Source organism: Leuciscus leuciscus (genome assembly GCF_965113295.1).
Source record: "Leuciscus leuciscus genome assembly, chromosome: 3".
Lineage (NCBI taxonomy): Eukaryota > Metazoa > Chordata > Actinopteri > Cypriniformes > Leuciscidae > Leuciscus > Leuciscus leuciscus.
Window position 1 is genome coordinate 46,159,163 of NC_138727.1, and position 21,637 is coordinate 46,180,799.

The following is a 21,637-nucleotide window of genomic DNA, read 5'->3' on the forward strand; positions in this document are numbered from 1 at the left end:
TGACATTTTCAGTTAAGCATTAGCACACCTGAAGGACATTACAAAGTTTGTTCATACATTAGCTTTTCATGCATGTGCTCAAGCGTGCAGGTATATTCGAGGAGGTCCATTGACAGAAAATAATGTACATTACCACACTCGAAAAATATTTAGACCTAAATTTAAGATGTATGTAATTGAATTGCTTACAAAATGTCCATCCATTTGGATTATATTAACATAAACCAACTGATAAATGTATATGTGATGCATATTGTTCTACATTAATCAAACAGGTAAGATTTCTGTAATAGCACTAATAAACTGAATGTGTTTTAAATACTCAATAACCAGGATTATCATCAATAAATCCAAATAGTTAAAATCTCATACATTTTAATGAACTAAATATCCTAACCATATTTTATCCATGTTCATATTTTATCAAAATACATTTATTCAGATTTCTGAGAACCGGCATAAATCTGAATAAATGTATTTTGATAAAATATGATTATTTAAATAAAACCAAATAGATGCAAATAGATGGTAATAAACTATACCATGATTTTTTTTTTTGAGTGCATAAATCTTGCACGTTTTATTTATGTGTGACTGACAATTATGCATCGTTTAATTTTTAAAAAAAAATGTTTAACTGTGTAATACAAATGGATGGAAATGTTATATTCAATTCAAATACATACCGGTAAATACACATGATTAATAGGTATTAGCCCAAGTACTGCTTGAAATTTCAGAAGGGTTTTCTTCAAGGTGAAAGGGCACAGTATAACCCAGCATTTGCATCTTAATCACCTTCACAACAAATGCATCATTAATATTCTCTGCTGCTCACTAATCACTGAATAGCAACTAGAACAAATGACAACAGATGCTCAACTAAATCAATCAACTCAGATGAACAGGTCATTGTTCCTCTGACCTCTCTCATTCCCCATGCCTGTTACGTAACCAACATCTCTGGCAGACTCGGGTTTGGGCCTGATCTTGGGTAACCATTTTGGCCAATCGCATCAGGGCGATGTCATTGGTGAGGTCTTCATAGAGTGCAACAGTTGGGTTCCAGAAGTAAAAATTATTGGCTAGCCAACATTATCTAACCACCCTCTTGAACACAATAAGGCTCATCATAATGAAAGTTTTTAATAAACACTGACACAAACTAAAACAGTTACACAGAATATAATATGGTAAATATTTAATTCATGACTTGTCAATAGAAAAGATAGCCTAGGGTATGATTTTACCCAAAACTACAACATATCTGACAAACATGGCAACTGCAAATCCACATTTTGGTGCCTGGACTCCAGTTGTTTCTTGCTTCTCTTTTCTGTAGCTTTCGGTAGTCTGTAAAGAAATAGCTCAGATTTTTTGTTGAATCTTTTTGTACAGTCAGTCGCACAACCGCTCTTTCCCACTTTAGATGTGTTTTTTAGAAAAAAACAGCAGGATTAGTGGTCCAGTGTCCTTGGAAACCCTTTTTCTGGTTAGCATCATTACTGAGGAAGCGGATGGTGGCCTTGTCCCCATTGACAGTTAAAGATGGTGGGATAGAGCCACAAAATTTGCCTGGATGAAAAAAAAAAACAGGATGCAATAAGACAGTGGGAAAATGCAGCTGATTATAAAATCAACAAAATATTGATTAACTATGCTATGGTATATAATCAAACCTTGTGATGACCCAGCAGCATCAAAGACCTCCACATAATCCACACACTGGCCCAACAAACTAACAGCCTGCAGTTCAAACTGAGTGAAGACAATATGGATTCCAGTGGCCAAGGGGATGTGGATAGTCCAGGTGCACACCGCTTGACTTGGGTACTCATTGGGCCAGTTGGGTGATTGGAGATCCCCCTTTTGACTGGTGAAGAGCCCACCGCAACCAACAGCAGCTGGAGATGTACAGACAAAAGGTGGTCCAAAGTTTGGAAATGAGAAGAAGTGATGTTATTTTGAATATATTCTTTTACATGGGTGTTCTGAGTGGTTGTTATACAGTTGCTATGGTGTAAGTGGTTTGCTCAAATGAAATTTGATCAACGGTAATACTGACGCTTGTCTTAGTAAACACCACTGACCATAACCCAAATCTTTAACATAAAATGTATTCAATGGAATGACAATATTCTCTCAGAGGGTAAAGAAGTGTTTTGTTCTCACTCTCTATGTCAGTAGGCTCCACTGCTTTCCATGCGGCACTGAACCCTGAGTCCACAATTTTGTCATTGGAGGAGAAACTGATAGTCAGTGTGTCACCAGCCGTGACTAGATCTCTCGGAGGAGATGTGCTGCAGTGGGTGCCTGAGAAAAAAGAGGCAGGATACACAGTATATTATATCTCATACACATTCCCTAAACACTACGGCGGCCCACCTAAGAGCACACTAGTATATTTGGATATGCCACATGGGATATGGCTACCTAAAGTGCCGATGTTATCACTGAGAGTGACTTTGTCATTGAGGCAAAGTGTGGTATCCTCTAGGGAGAAGTTGCTAAAGTGAAGATAGACGTTTTTCCCTGTGGGCACACGGATATTCCATCGGCACGAAGCTCTGTTACTGTAACTATATGGATGATCCATTGATGCCAGCATGCCTTCCGAGCCATCCAGATCCTTCAGTCCGCCACAACCAGAACCTTAAGAAAAAGAATATTCTTTTTAAAATCCACTCTAAAATCTTCAACTGATTGCAAAAGAATCAAGGTTCTCACGACCAGCGATGCTAACGTACATACCGATGAGGTCATAGATGTCTTTGCGAATGATGTTCTCAATCCAGGGCAGGTAGGCAGAGGAACGAGTGAAGACGCTGGGCTTCTTATCAAAGACACAGCCGATTGGACCAAAACTAGTGATGCCATGCACCTCCCAAGGGGCCGAGGGGCTGTCTTGGCATACCAAAGGTCCACCCGAGTCACCCTATCACATTAAATGAATGTTATGAGTGTAATGGAGGCAAGCTAGTAAGAACTGTGTGTGTAAACCTCACTCCCCTGGCCTTAAGAGACACGCTAGCGACTGACGCTAGTGACTGCGGTCTTTAACGTCCTTGTTAGCGCACTCGCCTCCCATGTGGGAGACAGCGGTTCAAATCAAGTAGGATTGGTTAAATTTGGTGCCGTGACCCAGATGGGAGTGAGCTTTGGGGGGTAAGTGTAATGGAGGAAAGCTAGTAAGAGCTGTGCGTGTAAACCTCACCCCATGGCCTCAAGAGGCATACTAGCGACTGACGCTAGAGACTGCGGTTTTTAGCATCCTTGTTAGCATGCCCGCCTCCCATCCGGAGACAGCGGTTCGAATCAGGTAGGATTGGTTAAATTTGGTGCGGTGACCCGGATAGGAGTGAGGTTTAGGGAGGTGAGTGTAACGGAGGTAAGCTTGTGAGAGCTGTGCGTCTAAACCTCACTCCCCTGGCCTCAAGAGGCGCACTAGCAACTGACGCTAGAGACTGCGGTCTTTAGCATCCTTGTTAGCGCACCAGCCTCTCATGCTCTCAATCCCAGTCGCAGTGGGTCAGGTAGGACCGGTTACATAAGCAACAAACATTTTTGTAGAATGTTTTTGGTTGGTTTGTTGTTTGTTCTGCTCTTTCATTTGGTAGCATAATTACAACTAACAGTATATTTGGAGTGTTTAGTATATATTAGCCGCGTTTCCACTGTCGGGCCAGGGCCGGGCCGTGCTAGTGCGTGCCAGGGCCAGTTGCGTTTCCACTGTCACTTCCGGGGCTTGATCGGGGCTTACTCGGGGCCAACGACCAGGATTTCTGGCCCGTCGAATACGTTGGGCCAGAGCGGGCCAGCTCGGGCTAGGGGAGTGGTTACGAACAGAGGCGGAGTTCACCTGAGTCGGGAGACGGCAGCGCCGGATGATTCTGTCAGCATTAAAGACTTTTAAAATAGGCTAATTTAACTCACGTTCATGTTTGAATGCCTTGTGTTTGTGATGCAAAAGACTATGCGCACTAACCATTACCATAGTACGCTTGAAGATACGCATAGTAAAAAAACATACGCTTGAAGAAATCAGACCAATCATAAAGGCTATCACAGTCATGTTTTCATTTTATCTGTCAGTAGCCTACGTCTCGTCTCGTCTCGTCTCTTTATACCGGACTATCATAAAATAAAGCAACTTTTTTTTCGGGAGCTTCCTCTGTTTCTCTGACTGAAAATATCTGTATGGGAGTCGAGTGCTAAAGCTCCTCAGGTCGTATTTTTGGTGGCATATATTTGTAGAAATTATCATTCTTTCTAAATGTGATGTAAATATGTCCTGTAACTACCAGATAAACACTAACAGACGCGACTGAAGAAGTAAGTGTGTCCTCTTTCTTTTGTGAAATTGTGACTAATGTGCAATTTTGACATAAATTAATTCATTATGATCAACGTATCACTTTTTATTGTAAACCTGTGGTAAAACATCGATGCTTGGGTTTTAAATATTCAAGTAAACAACAAAAATGCCAGCAAACGGCCGCTTTTATCATGTTTGTTTTCAACGCTGTTTCCAGTGATTTCTGATTAGTTTTCTGATAAAACTTCCATTTGTTGGTGAATGGGTTAGTGTGACGTTGTTCCAGAGAGGCGTGTTACGGGCATGTTTTAGTGAAGCGCTGTGGAGCTTCTGGCCCGACAGTGGAAACGCAAGCCGGGTGCTATTAGCCCGAGGCTATTAGCCCGGCACGGCCCGTTTAAAGCCCTGGCTCGCACTGGCCCGACAGTGGAAACGCGGCTATTGGATATGTAAGACAATCTGCACAAATTAGAGTTGGAAATGGCCAATGAATAAAATTTCAACAGATGTTAACTGTACTTCATCTCAGAAACGTTCCATACCTGGCATACAGACTTGAGCTCATCAGGTAAAGTGTAGCCGCAGCAGATCATAGAGGTCTTGACCTGGAACCACCAGTAGTCCATGCGTTTACAGGTGTCGTACGGCACTACCGGCAGGGCCACCTGGTTCAATGCCTCAGCGACTTTAGGAGCAGTGGAGTTTCCTGTGGGCAAGATGGCATTATGTATTAGTAGTTATTTTACCTATTGTCTCACACTGCAGAGGTAGCTGGTCACTGGAAGATAAATAAGGACTCTAATCTAACCTAATATGATTGTGCATTCTAGGATGCATTATCAAGACTGCACAGCAGAGGGAGCAATCACTCCAGAGTCTTGGGGACTATCGGGAGACGGGACTGTCAGATATGTGGGCCAGTGAGTATATATATTGGATATGTAGGATCTGTATATTTTTAGTGCCTGTTTTTATACATCAAGGCAAATATGTTTATAAATCAAATTCAGACGGGGATGTTGAAAAAGTATCCAATCGCCTGAGCGTAAAAACAGCTGGAGACAGATCACTCTATAATATTAGCTTCTTGTAGCAGACAGAAAAATAAGACCCCACCAAAAATCCATCAGACAAAACATCTACTATAATATAATAAAATGAAACCAATTGTCCAAGGCACCTTACATTTTTTTAAGTTAATTTAATATTCATATTTTATTTTATTTCAACCAGTGTTGATTTTGTTAACTAAAACAGTTAAAATTTTTATTCTTTAATTGAAATGAAACTGACATAAAATGAAATCAATTAAATAATAAAACTAGTAAAAAGTACATTAAAATAATTAAAATAAATACAGAAAATATAAAATAAAAGTGTATTCAAAATATTAATAATTTATTTTGTATCTATAGTTTTAGCTTTATTTAACAATGACAATGTTTTTGCATGCAAGAATATTATTATTATTTACATTTTTATTTTAAATACAATAATTTTTAACAATATTTTATTTATTTATTATAATGACTTTGAAACACACACTCACTTTTAATGACTATCAGAGGATAAAGATTTTTTCCCATAAATAATGTTAAATAAAGTGAAGACATCAACCAGCTGCTGAGCTGCTGAAACTGACAACCTTTTACCTCTTGACGTGTTGTGAACTACCCACAAACAGGAAGTCCTCCCCAAAACGCAATACTCCAAACAACTCCAAGCCCCTCAAGTTTTTTGATTGACTAACAAGTGCTGCCAAGTAGGATTAAACTGAGTAAACTAACCTGTTTCATCTCCCCAGCCGGTGGCGTAGCATCTTTTGCCCCCGGGAAGGACCTCCTCAACTGAAGGCAGACAAGCGAAATGAATGTAGTCGGTGGGTGTCACCTCTCCATCCAGTCGCACCAGGGCGATATCAAACTCCACAGTTGGCACAGTTGGGTACTGGAAGCCCTCGTGGCGATAGATGCCAAGCACGTTAAAGCACTGCTCGGTTGGCTCAGAGAAGGTCAGGTTGTGTTTCCCTAAACACATTTTCCAGCGCTGCAGCTCATCGGCATACCTGATCAAAATCGACACACACACACACACACACACACACACACACACACACACACACACACACACACACACATCGAATATCAGAATGATTTCTGAAGGATCATGTGACACTGAAGACTGGCGTAATGATGCTCAATTCAGCTTTCCCATCACATGAATTAATAAATATCAGAGAATGAAATCATTTTTTGTAACCTGATGAAGCAGTGAGCAGCTGTCAGGACCCAGTTCTTATGGATGAGCGTTCCACCACATGTATGACCCAACTTGGGTGAAGGCTCTGAGTCACGCCAAACCTTCAGTAAACATGCATGAGAATAAAAATGATATTATATTATAATGATTGTACTTTTTTTTATACAAACAGTGCAGGATGTGTTATGCAGTATAATACTTAGGGTTAGAGGTTTGTTCAATTCCCTTGTCCTTAGTAAGACCAATATTAATATTGATGCTTCCTTTAGCAAACATAACTACAGTAACAATCATGATGATAACAGCAACAAGCTGAACTAATAACTGACCTCAAGCACACTAACCCTGGTAATATCTTATTTCATAAGATAAATCGACAAACATTAACTTTCCTGTCATATAAGACATCTGAAATCTCTTCGGGGACGGATGTGAGATTAGACGAAGGCTTAACCGTACCTGCATGGACACTTGCCATGGCCAGGAGTGAGGATTGGCAGGTTCTCCGTTGACTATGCGAGTGTTGACAGCGGGAGGGATCGCGGGCTTCCCACAGCTCTCAGGCCAGTCTGTGCATTCAGATGAAGGCTTTATCTGAGGAGATTTCTATCATGCCGAATGATTTCAGCTGTCAATAACCTTCGCTCTAAGTTACCCAGAAAAATAGACCAGAGTTTTCAAAGGATATTTTGGTAGTGCACAGGAATATATTGAAAATTTGAGTGGTGCTTGTAAAATTTTGACAATGGTTCCAGGGAAACCAGACAGTTGATGGACCCCATTGACTTCCAAAGTAGGAAAAACAAAAAACTAATGGGGTCCTTCAACTGTCTGGTTACTGACATTCTTCAAAATATCTTCTTTTGTGTTCAGCAGAAGAAAGAAACAGGTTTGGAACAACTTGAGGGTGAGTAAACAATGACATAATTTTCATTTTTAAGTGAACTATTCCTTTAAGGGTATAGGGGGCGATTTTGGCCACAACCTTAGAAATTTCCCTCCAAAGAAATGATGTCACTTCTAGCAAGTCATGTGATTTAGGGCATATGCTAACGATTTTAAAGGGCAAGCAGCACCAATGGAACAAGGTGAACTAGAGTTGGGACATAAAATAAATGGTTTTACACATTAAAAAATATATTTATAACAATATATTGTGTTTTATGTCAAAGAGAATACGTTTTTTTTATCCGTTGTTGTTTTAGGGGGGTTTTCTGGGGGGGGGGAAAATAAATAATAAATAAATAATTATTATTCTAAGGTACTAATCATACCCACATCCCTAGATATCTGCAGGACATCATAAGTGCGGTTTGGTGCCTTTGGACAGAGTAACAGCTATAAAATGTGACCGTTAAAGGTGGATTTGTTCTAACCAAGCAAAATGTCTTGTTATAGCAGAAGTCAGCTTTTACATGGGATCTTTTAGTCCCAGCATGCATGTGGCATGAAAATTGATGCAGTATTGTTTCATGGAAACATAAAATCTTCCAAACTGTAGCAATGACCTGCATTTTCTATGCAGTTTTGGTGGTTGCAAAGGCATTGGTAGGTGTTTGCTAAGCTGTTCTTGGTGATTGCTAGCCCGGGTAGAATGTCCAACTACTATGTGACAATACAGACATGCAATATCTGGTTAGAATGATCAGCTCTTGATTTATATTATGTATTGATTTATATTAGCTGGAAATTATGTTTACTTGCCAATAAATCTTTTGCTCATACCTATCGTGATGTCGTCCCATGGGTTGGGTGGCACCGGAGGTTCGGTAGGGGTAGGTAAGGTAGAATCGGCAGTCCAGTGAGCACGGAAACCTTTTCCCTCAATGAAAAAGTCGGCATGGAAACGTATCACAAGTTCATTTGTTGTGCTTTCGATGTCAGCAGGCGTTTTGGAGCCACAGAAAGGGCCTGTAAGAAAGTCAATTTATTTGAATGTATGGCCTTCTATAGCCCTTAAAAGCATGCAAGTCCTACCCTTTTAGTGGACGGTAAATTATAAACATATGTCAGGTTTGACTGAATGGAGGTTATAAATATGTCACAGTTTTAACTGATTTAAAGGGTCTCATAAACAGGCGTCCTTGCAAAGCATTCCTTGTCCTTGCTCACCGTATTTTTTTGCTCCAGGTCGTGTTCCGTCGTAGACAACCACGTTGTCATTGCACTGGCCGAAAAGGATGCCAGCCTCTTCCACGTCAAAATCAGTGAACGTCAATTTAATGGTCTTCCCCTTGGGGTGGCGTATGGTCCATAGACACATGCTGTTAGCCGGATAGTTCATGGGCCAGTTCTGAGATTTGATGATGCCTGTCTCCTCCTGTGAGAAACCTCCACATCCCTGGATATCTGCAGGACATCATAAGTGCGGGTTGGTGCCTTCGGACAGACTCACGGCTATAAAATGTGACAGGTAAAGGTAGAATTGTTCCAACCAAGCAAAATGTCACGAAATTGTGTCTTGTTATAGCAGAAGTCAGCTTGTACATGGAATCTCAAGATTTAGCCCCAGGTCCATGTCACCATGGTCCAAAATTAACTTTTTGCCAGACCTGCCAGTGGCAGGTGAATTGAGAACATTTTATTATTATTTAACTTTATACAAACATATTTTGTCCCAATGACAATGGGATAACTTAGCTGTTTTTCCTCAGTACAGGGCTGCATTTTTTTAAACTCTTTGTAAACCTTATTAAGGCGAGGCCGCATTAGCAAAATTTTGCCAGTAAAAAAGGTCCATTGCATATTATCAATAGTGATGCGTGAAGTACCATTTGCACAGAAGTCGCTTTCACACCAATCAGATTTCGGTTAATCAATCAGTGATTTCGCATGAAAAACTTGAACCCGATGCGATGTCTGCATGCGGACATGTTTCGCCCTTGCGCAAAATACTCGATCATGCAGATTCTATTGAAATGACTGGATTTCGCTCATGAAATTTATTCGAACAATGGTAAATGTGACCGCAGATTAAGTAGATTGTAGAGACCATTGGTGCCAATGGTCTGTACGATCTTAAAGGGGTCCTGTTATGCTTTTTTACATGTTCAACTTTCTTTAGTGTGTAATGTTGCTGTTTGAGCATGAAAAAGGTCTGCAAAGTTACTAAACACAAATTCACTCCAAAGGCAGTTTTCTTCCGGGAACATACACGTCACAATATCCCTCATTTAAATAATTCCCGCCCAAGGCATATATGCAAAAAATGGTTGAGTTAGTTAGTAATGTGTTGAAACTCGTGGTTATGGTAAGGAGCGTGACATTTTCCAAACATGCTCGAAGTGGTTGACCATTCACAACACACTGGTCCAGCCAACCAATCAGAGCACAGCATGCTTTTCAGAAGGAGGGGCTTCATAGAGACAGGAACTAAACAAAGCGTTACTGACAGACTGGGAAGAGAGGTGCTGCAACAATGTGAAATATGTGAAAAATAACATGTTTATGAATATTTAAGTATGAAAACCTATTCTAGTAGAGCCCAAAAACAAAATCAATACTTTCATAAAAAATCCCCTTCAACAGCATTTTTGTATTTAAAAAAAATTATATTAAAAATACAAAAATACATGTACAGTATAAAATGTATAGGTATATATAGCCTAATAATGTATAAAATGTATACTGTATATAAGGCCATCTTTTTGTTCTGTACATTTCTGGTTCGCTGCACAGGCAGAGGGAAACTACAAGCAGAATTGACTGTGAGTCTAAGTAGAATATGTCATAGAGACAAGCTTTAACTGTGAACACTTGCAATGCATGTTAATGCAGGCGTCAATCAGCATGACTACAGATGGTTTCCTCTCCTTTTTTAGGGGTGTAGCATCTGGTGAAGGGGGAAATGTTTTTCATAAATCCAGGAATGTGTATATTTACTGTGAAATATAGCTCTTTCAATTGCCAATGTGTCAGCCAGAGTATTTATTTGAGCGATTCGGCACTATTCCAGTTTGGAGATGTGCAACAGATCTCTGAAATGAGATTTCCAACATATAATTAGATTTCTAAAATATTATTAAATTATTGCTAAAATTGGACGATTAAATGATTCGACTGTGTCTGCCACACTCTTTTCCCATGGTTATTCTGCATTGTTATTCTACCCTCATTACCTGGATTTCAAAATCTCCATGGGACACACACACACACATACAAAATCTCACAAGACACACAGGGTTGCTGATGGCTGTTAACGCTCGCAGCTGCATCAGCAGGATTCATCCGAGGTGTGTGTGCGTAGGTGTGAGTAGATAGATGTCTTTATGAGTTTGTAAAGGGTTTTACCAGAAAGGTCCTCTGGATACACAGCTTCCCATGTGGCAGAGAAGCCACGGTCGGCTAGCCGAGTATCTGACTGGAAACTCAGCGACATGTTGTTACTGACACTGATTAGAACTGGGGGAAGAACAAACCCGCAGTGTGTGCCTGAGAGAAAGAGAGAGAGAGAGAGAGAGAGAGAGAGAGAGAGAGATAAAAGAGAAAGTTTCTGCATCACTATGCATCTTATTGCCCAAAGTCAGAACATTGAAATGACTGATTTTGCATTAATTGCACTTAAGTCCGCTTACAATATTAGTCAAAGTTTCTTGTATCAACAAGACATCAACAGTTGTCATTTCATTTCACAAGACGATTCACCCCTTCCTGGCTCTTAGAAATAAACAGGCTATTTTTGGGTACTGTACCTTATTCCCATTTGCCTTGAATTGACTTTTCAGACCATAACTGTATGAATAGAACGGTCTGTTTTTAACGTGTTTTCCGTTTGATATTTACATTTTCCTTAAACCTTAAAACGAAATACACCGCAAGAAATACAAGTTTCTGTGACTGTACATGCATACTTAAGGTAAGTTGTGTTCAGTTTCTGATTGGTAGATAGAAAATAATGCTAGCTATACTTTTTTTACTCAACGATTGGCCTGTGCAAGCTTTGTTGTTAATGTAGATTTTATTCGTCAATTGTCAGTAATAAACAATGGCAACTTTTTGTGTTTACAAGTTGTTATCCATTTAAAAAAATACTCACTTCAGCTTTAATAGTACCAAAAGGCATTTAGGAAGTCATCATCTCCATTTCATTTTGAAGATAATGATTATTTCATTCGAAGTTAATGATTATTTCATTTGTTGAATGGCATCTAATTATGTGAGAGAAATTAACTCATGCCATGTGTGCTAATCAGTATTCCTGCAGTACAAGTCAAATTCATTATTAATATTAAGAATTTCATATACTGTGTTGCTCAGGTTAACATGGTTTGTTTTGCATTTCCATTCAAACTGTTTGTACAACTCCTATCTTCAGGGTAATACAGACTGTCAGCAGAACTAACACTCACACACCGATTCGTCTTGACAGCCAGGATAAAGAAGTGATGTGAAGAACACACACATACAGTATACACACTTGCAACAGCCAAGTAAGGACACAATGTCAAGACAAATGAGCCATGCAGTCTATGACTGCTGGTGGACCAAAACTGAACTTGTTTTTATTCATTTAATGAATTTCAAAGCGCTTGTGTTCAGATGTTTGATAGGTGACCTAAAACAATTAGCAATAATTTTCTTTTATTGCATGGATTTTTTTTTTTTTTTTAAAGAATGCACTGGTCACTCTTTTCCATGCATTTACAATAAAAAGTGATTGGAATTTAACTTTCCATCTGTTGTTTTAAAACAAGTCTGTTTATGAGTTCATCTCTTGGAATATAGTTTTATGCTCTCTCTCTCTCTCTCTCTCTCTCTCTCTCTCTCTCTCTCTCTCTCTCTGTATGTATGTATATATATATATATACACATACAGCAAAAAAAAAAAAGTCTTTGCAAGCATCATTTATTAAACATAAATCTATAGTATCCTTTGTATCTTTTTTTAGAGTCGTGTCTTACCCAGTGACTGCTTACTATATACAAATTATCTTAATTCAAATGGAAACAAGATAATTTTTCTTACGCCATTGGCAGATAATTGTGCTTGTTTTAAGACAAAAAATGTAATTGCAAGGACAAGAGCAATTCATTTTTTTTGTCCCACGGAAGGAAGGAAGTCAGACAGGTTTGGACAGACATGAAGTGACATTTTAGGGGGTGTACTGTTCCTCTACACTTTCACTGCTCTGCAAATAGGCAGAAAAATACTTGTCCTTTTTTTGTCTTTTCTTGTAGTTCAAACATCCCAAACTTTTGGTCTTTTCCCTCACACTTTCTCGACCTGCACCAGGACTTATTGACAGTATCTGGCGTGCAGTCCTTGAAAAGCTGCTGTAGATAAGCGTATCAGCTGCTCACAGCTCTGTTTGATGTTCAGTAATAAGGAGCCGTAATTTATAGTGCGCTCGCCTGCTGGCTCATGCCTCGCTGAGACTGATGATAATCAGTTTTTACAGTCCCTTTGTGTAAGGGATAAGAGAGAGCAATGAGAACGCCAGCTACTCTTGCGCCAGCAGTGCCATTTAGTGTTAGATATGGGCCCCAAAACAGAGTCGAAGGTCATCCCTGATAGGCCACGTTTTGGCACAGTGCTATGTTGGCTTGACACGTTTTATCCAATTAAATTACTGGAAGATGTGTCGCATGAATAGGACAAGTCTGTTCACATATTTAAGAGGACCTATTACGCCCTTTTACATAGTCTTGATTTTGTTTTTGGGCTGTATTAGAATAGGATGTCAAGGTGTTCGAAAAACACATATTTTTCATCAGATCAGTTTTTCACATATTTGACATTGTTGCAGCACCTCTCTTCTCAGTCTGTATCAGTAATGCACTGTTTAGTTCCTGTCTCTATGAAGCCCTCCTTCTGAAAAGCACAATGTGCTCTGATTGGTCGGCTGGACCAGTGTGTGTCTGTTTGTTCCCGGAAGAAAACAAGGCGTTTCAGGGAGTTCAGAAACAGTGCGCACTGATGTAGAGAATGGAGTGACTTTGTGTTTTGTAACTTAGCAGACCTTTTTCATGCTCAAACAGCAAATATACACTAAAGAAAGTTGAAAATGTAAAAAAGGCATATTAGGTCCTCTTTAACCCCAGTTCAAATAATGCAGATTCGGGCAATTGCAAAACTAGAAGACATTGTTTAGAGCGCACGATAGATTACAGACCACATTTTTATGTTTTCTGTAAGAAATGCCCTTGCAAAACTTGCCGCCATGATGCTTGGGTCTTGTGGGTGGTTTCCAAGGTGTTGCTAAGGTGTTCCAGAGTTTGCAAGCATCATTTATTAAACATAAATCTATAGTATCCTTTGTATCTTTTTTTCGAGTCGTGTCTTACCCAGTGACTGCTGACTATCGATGACGGTGAGTTTATCTTTGCCGCATTGGCCCGCTTCACCCACGGTGGCCAGATCAGTGATGTGCAGTTTGACAAGAAAGCCCTCGTCCACTGTGATGTCCCAAGAGCAGCTCAAGTTTGCAGGATAAGCCTGAGGATAGTTCTTGGAGTTTATCTGACCTTTACGTCCAAACAGCTTCCCGGGGGACCCACAGCCAGAGTCTGAACAGAGAGCGAGTGTTATTGTCTGAACAATAATGCTCAAAAGAAATTCATCAGGACCTGCAATCTTTAAATATCATCTGGCTTCATGTAGGGTAGAAAGCATGTCATGCTTGATGATGGCACTGCAAAATGTGCTTGTTATCTCTTTATGTCTTTAAATGCCTAAACTGTTTTTCCTAGAGAGAAATTAAATTAAATGGAGAGCAAACTGTGGCTTTTGCTTCTTAGATAAGATCCTCAACAATGTCTCAAACTGTGCTCAGATTTGCCAATATATCTTATATCTATATAAGTCTTCAATCTAAAGTCAGAGATTTTAATGATTTTGAAGAACTTAATATTAGTAATTCAATAAAGATGTAATTACATTTTAATTAAAGCAAGAAAAATCTAGACAATTGCATATAAACATGTTAAAATGTTATATTTATATATAAATATTAATACATATACAAATATGATATTATAATAATATTATCTAAGACAAAAGTACATACAACACATTTAAAGCAACTTATAAACTTCACATGCAATACAGTTGTCTTCCGGGTCAACCTTTAATGCCATAATTAGATAAATGTATTATTTGTTTAGTTTAATCGCCTTGATTGTCACAACAAGCTATATTAATTTACCCCTCTTAAATAGTTCCCTGATTATGGGTGCTTCCTTAAATTAACTTTTTTTGTGTGATGTAAGATGCTTCTTTAGGTGTGGAAAAGCATTTTTATTCCTGTCATTTGAAAGTAAAGTCATTAGACTGCAGTGATCATCAGCCCTGTAATATCAGGTAAGTGGATGCATTGATGTAGTTTCTTTGAAAATACCGTGACTTTACTTATACCTTCTGGGGCAGGTGTGGGTGTGTGACCAGGTGTGGTGGTTGTTGGTCCAGTGGTTGTGGTTTTGGTGGTGGTTGTTGGTGTGGTTGTAATCGGTGGGGCACTTGCTATGGTGTAGGTTGCACTGAAGCCTTTAGCAGTCCCGCTCGAATCAGACTTGAAACGAACCACCATACTACTGCCACTAGACAACACCGGAGCCGGGACCTTGTTTCCACAGAAACGACCTACAGTAATTGAGATTTATGTTTTTTGGCAGATAAAAACGAGAGCACAGATGTTCACCGTGGAGAAAAGGGATGCTTTTTGGATTCAGTAAATGTCAGTTCTCACCAAGCTGAGCGGCACCATCTGAAGCGTCATCATAGACATCCACAAAGTCACCACATGATTCTGGGACAAGGTCAAAAGCTGTGAATGTTAGCCGGACCTTTTCCCAATCAGGCACGCGTATCATCCACTGGGCAACATAATGAAAAAATTAGTTAATTTAACATTAATTCTAACCTTAGAATAACTCGATTACAGTGCAATTAAACTGCTTCTGGCATTTATTTTTTGCATATGCAGACTTTAGCAAATGCAAAATACATAGACTGATCCCAATGCAATTTGGGTATCCTGACAGGGCTGGTGATTGAAATTGTGCTTTCTCATGCATCTTGAGTTAGTTTCAAGTCAAGGCTTGAAGGCTGGCGGTAGATTAGCTAATGTGGGTAAATATCCTGCCAGATGGAGCCGCACTGTGAGGAAGCTTCCAGCAATCATGTCAAAACCAATCTTCAAATACTCCTCACAAACTCAAAAAATGTCCTCTGTATGTGTAATCTAATTGTCACTGGATTCATTATTCATAAAATTTTGTCAAAAAAACATGATGTAATATATTTTTTTATAAGTTATGAAAAAAATGTGTGTGCAAAACACTACGCCGTGTTGTGGATAGATGCAGGGACATTGCTATGGAGTTGCTAAGTGGTTCTGAATGGTTGCTAGGTTATTGGTCAGTGATTGATTGGCCGTTTAACAACCTCAAAGTAAAAAAAAAAAAAAACTGGATGCATTATGTTTAAAAAAAAAAAAAAATATTCATGGGATTCCCTCAAGTAGTCCAAAGAGAAATCATTACATATCAACTGGGAATGCGAATTCATGCGTGCGAAAATTTATTAATTTCAATAGGAATTCACATGATCGAGAATATCGCTTGAGTACGAAAATTTTGCATCGGGTTACTTAATTTTGGTCACTTGAATTCACTGTGTTGACCAAAAGAAAGCTGCTTGGTTTGAAAGTGATTTCTGTTTAAGCTGTTCATAGATTTCTACACTATTGACAATAGACAAAAGATAAGAGACCTTTTTTGCCCACCAAATGTCGCCGAAATTTCACTAATGTCCCCACTCCTTAATGGAATAGTTCACCCATAAATTAAAATTCTGTCATCATTTACTCACCCTCATATCGTTCCAAACCCGTAGGACTTTCGTTCATCTCCGGAACACAAATGAAGATCTGTTAGATGATCTAAGAGCTTTCTGTCCATCCATTGACAGTTGACGCAACTACCATTTAGACGCTTCAAAAAGTTCATAAAGAGATCGTAAAACTAATCCAAATAAATTGAACAGTTTAGTCTACATTTTCTGAAAGAGACACGATCACTTAAAATGATGAACTAATCTAATTTAGGCTTTTATTCACATTTAAACATTCATCAGCGAACACAAACAGAAGTTCAACCAAACCTGCTTGATGAGCGAGAACAAATCTCATTGGTTCTTGCGGAAGCTCAAACGTGCTGCGTAACACAAGAATGAACCTCATTGGTTCTTGAAGAAGCTCAAACGTGCTGGTAACACGAGAATGAACCTCATTGGTTCTTGCGGAAGCTCAAACGTGCTGCGGAACATGAGAATTAACCTCATTGGTTCTTGCAGAAGCTCAAACGTGCTGCGGAACATGAGAATGAACCTCATTGGTTCTTGCAGAAGCTCAAACGTGCTGTGGAACATGAGAATGAACCTCATTGGTTCTTGCAGAAGCTCAAACGTTCTGCGTAACACGAGAATGAACCTCATTGGTTCTTGCAGAAGCTCAAACGTGCTGCGTAACATGAGAATGAACCTCATTGGTTCTTGCAGAAGCTCAAACATACTGCGTAACATGAGAATGAACCTCATTGGTTCTTGCAGAAGCTCAAACATGATGCGTAGCATGAGAATGAACCTCATTCAGTGTTTGCCACACATAGACTAATTTGTGGCAGTGTACCACAGAATCAACACCGGCCGCCACATATTGCGTTTCGTTATTAATTTATTTTTTTAATGCTATTTAAAACACGCAGCGTATTCGTTCAGCTGGATTTCGTTTCCCTGCTCTCCCTCCGTCTCTCTGTCACTCACGCGTCTCTCTCTCTCACACACACACACACACACACACACACACACACACACACACACACACACACACACACACAGCCCCTCCTCTCCGTGCACACCGCGTCTGTCTCCATGAAAACGAAATCATCCGAGATAAAAAAATATGTTATATTCTGAATACAATGTTGTCAGTGTGTTAATGTTGGAGTCCCGACCCGACCCTTAGCAAACAAGCGATTGCGCCTTCTTTACTAAGTTAACTAACGTTAGTCGCAAGTTTGCGGTAAAATGCAGTTGGGTTGTCGAGGTCAAAACACTATATAAGCTGTGAATCAAATAAACTTATTATAAATAATGTTATGTCACTTTTAGGGTGTTAAATGTGTGGATTTTGGGTTGGGTGTGTGGATTTTGTGAAGGTGTGAAGCATTTTTGATTAATATAATAAAGTTCTGTGTAACGAATTATTAACGGAGGAATTATTTTGGGTGAACTATTCCTTTAAACTAGCAGATATTGAACAGCAATAGAATAGTGGGTGGAAAAGGACAAAGATACAGACTCCAGAGAACAAAGAGGAAAAAGACAGTTTGTGATAAATCAAGAGCAGGTGTAGAGGTCATATCGATCATTCGAAGCACCTGGTAGAGTGCGCCATTCTCATAGTTTTGTGCGGGAAAGCCAGGGGTCAACAGCTCCCCACGGTCACCTTGAAGAACACCACCAGCCCCAACTATTTCTAGAAGCATGGGAACGAGAGAGATTTAGCTGCATAGAGAGACACCAAAAGGGTATTCTAACAGCCCCCCTCCCCTCCCAATACACCCCAGTTACGCGCGCACACACACACACACACATTAACGCGCTGCGTCTCTTTCTAGGTCAGCTGCAGTGAGACACTTATAACAGCCTCTCAGAATCTGGCAGAGTAAGATACAGTCACTAAATGATGAAATGAAAGGCGCAGCAGACGGGCATTGTTAAATCTCTAATGTTCTTCCATTGTGTTAATAATACTGTTATGTAATTAAATCATTATGTATCTCTCATTGTCATTACCTGATGCCGTCTCAGGGGCCACAGCGCGGTACAGGGCTTTGAATCCCTTCTCTGTGTATCTGTCGTTGGTGTCAAAGTACACAAAAATGCTGTTTCCTAAGGCAACTATTGGTTTTGGCGTTGAATAGCCACAGTACTTTCCTGCAAGAAAAATAAATCGTAGAGTTTTTTTATTGAACACAGCCTTTGACATCAATAAAAAAAGATTTTCTCTTACATTTTCTCATAATTTTGCTAAAACTAGTCAAGATTATATAGTTATCTGAATTTATATTCCATCTTTGAGAACCGCTGAACTAGAATACCCCAGAAAATACAGCGCTTTTGCTTTAGGTAGAGTGGCCAGTTTTTGTCGGTGTTTGTCCTCTCATTCAAACTGAAAATTTGGCAGGACATGCTCAGCATATGCAATAACTCAACAGTCAAAAAATGGTGACCGGTAACATTCAGTCAATCTGTAAGAAGTTAATTGCCTCATGCCCCTCTGGAATAAATGCAGGCAGATCTCTTCTGCGCTAATAGTGATTAACTTACAGTGATTTTTTTTTAAACTCTCTGCAGGGAAGAGAAAAATGGTTTGACCAACCTCAGCGGAAGACTCACCAATGATGCCGAGTCTATCCTTGAGAGTGACGAAGTCGGCCTCACATGTATTGGAGTCTTCTATAGAGAAGTCTTCAAACCACAGATGGATCACCTGGAAGAAGAAAACAAACCATGAGAACTCATTTTCCATGAATAGGTTACACTATGTCCCCTTACACTGAAAATAATTTGGTGTAGAAACAACTCAGTAATTGCTACTCTTAAAAATAAGTTCCAAAGGGGTGTTTTCACAGCTATGCCATTGAATAACAATACTGTAGCCTATTTGGTTGCCCAAAGAACCTTTCAGTGATCAGTTCTTAAAATACCCCCTTTTTTTTTTTTCTTAGTATGGGGAACATTTAAAAAATCTAAAGAACCTTTCCACTATAGGCCTATATAAAAATACAAAAAAATTAACTTTTGTGGAATGAAAAGATTCCATGGAAAGGTTCTTGGAACCTAAAAAAGAAACTTTAATTTTAAGAGTGTTGAACATTTTACAAACATTACGTTAGCCTACAAAGAAACAGGAAGTGACATTGAATTAAAACGTGACATGTTGAAGTTGAAAAACAGAATATAGCATTTCCTTGTAAAACATGCTCAAATAATTCTTGAAAATCGAATATAAAATAAATATACAAAAACAGCCCTATAAATGTGCAAAGTGCTTTCAGAAAAACCAAAGCATGTAGGTCATCTTTTACGGTAAGCCTGTCCTAATGAGCAGCTAACGGCTATGAGCTGAGCTAAGTCGTGTCACCCGGTACCTTATTGGCTTCTACCGTGATGTGCCAACTGCAGCTCATGCCATTGTCGTAACTGCTGGGGTAATTCCCACTGGAAAATTCCCCTGAGGAAGCCGTCAGCTCCTGCAGACTCCCACATCCCGTATCGATCTCATCCTCTGCGGACAGAGACAGAGCGAGGAATAGAATTTGACATCGCCTGTGTAAACAGATTGATTGCATTTCCTCAGCAGCACCCCGCAGGTGAAGCTATTTCATGGATTCAGCCTCGTGGAACATAATGCAGTTTTAGTCTGGTAACTGAATTTGAAAATAAAGGATAATGTGTGTGTATGTACCAAAGAAATACCTATAGGCCTATATATTGCTCTGCATTCATCATCTGTGATGCAAAAATAATCTTATGGGTAATGGTTATGTGAAACATAGGCTAAGCATTGTAAGTTTTAAGTGAAACTGTTGCAACAAATTAAACTTAGGCTAGATATAGGCTACTTTAGGTGTAATTTAAATCGCATGAAACTTTTACATTAATGTGCACCAGACGTCCTTCTGTAGAAAGTGATTACAGGAAGCTTCTGAGAGCTATTTTTGAGAGTATAATAGTTTCACTTCATAATTTACATTTAGATGCCGCTTTTAGATGTTTTCCAAATAGGAGGTGCTGCAATTGTATGTCACAGATTTTACAATAGTGTTGTTCCAGTGAGTCTGATTCAACCAAACGTATAGTAGTTGCGCTGAGAAGTAATTTAAAGTTTTTTATCGATAACTTTAATCATTCAAAAGTAATTGTATAGTTAGAGTTTATCAGAAGAGTGCAAGGAAATCATTTGGGTTAGAATTTCATTAAAAGTGTTAACATAAATAAGCTGTTTTCATGAATTTTAAGTAGCAGAGATTCGTTACAGGACTAGTTGTATATCAAGTAAACATCTTTGTGGCTTTGATCAAGTCTATTGATTTGACATTATATGCCCTTATAATCATAAATAACTATACAATTTATATTGCTGTATTTTATTACCACTGAGATTAAATTTTACATCTACATTTATATCTGAGGGGAAGTCAGAACTAAGTAAGTGTGCAAAATGTATTATCTTCATTAAATATATCTGGATTTGGATCAACAGCTTTGAAGTAACAGTAACCCACCTCTTGGACTTGAGTTGTTCTTCTCAATAACAAAGACCACAACTAGTCCAATAGTGACTGCAGTCAGGGCTACAAATAGGAAGATCAGGCTCTTCTCTAGTGTTGTCAGACCTTTCTTGGACTTCATTTGTGCCGATGTTCCTCAGCGTTATCCAATCTAGAAACAGTGTGATGGTCTTCAGCCGAAGCTGACTTGCTTACGTTCTCCTCACAGATGGTCTAATATTTATACTGTTGTGTTGACCTTTGTTGAGCTGTACTTTACTCTCGGATGGGTTGGCTGTGCGATACCACAAAAAGCTATTTCTGCGAGTATATCAATTTACTGCGTGGCGTGTGTGACAGGTCAGGTTGTAAATTTAGGAAATTGTACTGGTTTTATCTAAGAAGGCTTATCGGGTAAGTGAAAGCAATGGTTACATTCTCAAATTATTAACTAAATAAGAAGTATCTTAGTTGTAGACCACTATAGACTTCTTGTTTATTAATACTGCAGTGATTGTGAAGTTTAAATTAATTAGTTAAGGGATACTTCACCGATTAGCATTAAGCTTTGTATCAGTAGAAACCCAGTATTATTTTCGAATGACCGTGCTTCCCTCCCTCACGTCCCCCTGAGACGAGAGATTTCTGTATTGTGTGTCTGGAAAAAAACCTCAGTTGACGCAAAAATCGCCATTTTGCGTCATCAGAGGCTTTTTTGTCCAGAGGCGAGAGACTACAGCCAGTAGGAGGAGCTAGTTCCGCATGTGTTCAACCCGCCCATAGGGGGAT

The 21,637-nt window shown here is 39.2% G+C and overlaps 1 protein-coding gene across 1 annotated transcript; it reads right to left on the reverse strand.

The window, feature by feature from the left end:
* Positions 1 to 640: 640 nt before the first annotated feature.
* LOC309494301 (ovochymase) lies at positions 641 to 21,056 on the reverse strand. The gene is made up of 20 exons (XM_082163572.1): positions 20,864 to 21,056; positions 19,727 to 19,863; positions 18,972 to 19,065; positions 18,369 to 18,509; positions 17,951 to 18,048; positions 15,259 to 15,385; positions 14,928 to 15,152; positions 13,859 to 14,080; positions 10,865 to 11,005; positions 8,687 to 8,923; positions 8,300 to 8,485; positions 7,034 to 7,143; positions 6,575 to 6,675; positions 6,103 to 6,380; positions 4,858 to 5,021; positions 2,752 to 2,935; positions 2,434 to 2,652; positions 2,173 to 2,313; positions 1,680 to 1,904; positions 641 to 1,575 (listed from the first exon to the last, which is right to left on the reverse strand). Exons 1-20 carry the CDS (start codon positions 20,988 to 20,990, stop codon positions 1,439 to 1,441), a joined length of 3,294 nt encoding a protein of 1,097 aa, XP_082019698.1. The 5' UTR covers positions 20,991 to 21,056; the 3' UTR covers positions 641 to 1,438.
* Between the last annotated feature and the right edge of the window lie 581 nt (positions 21,057 to 21,637).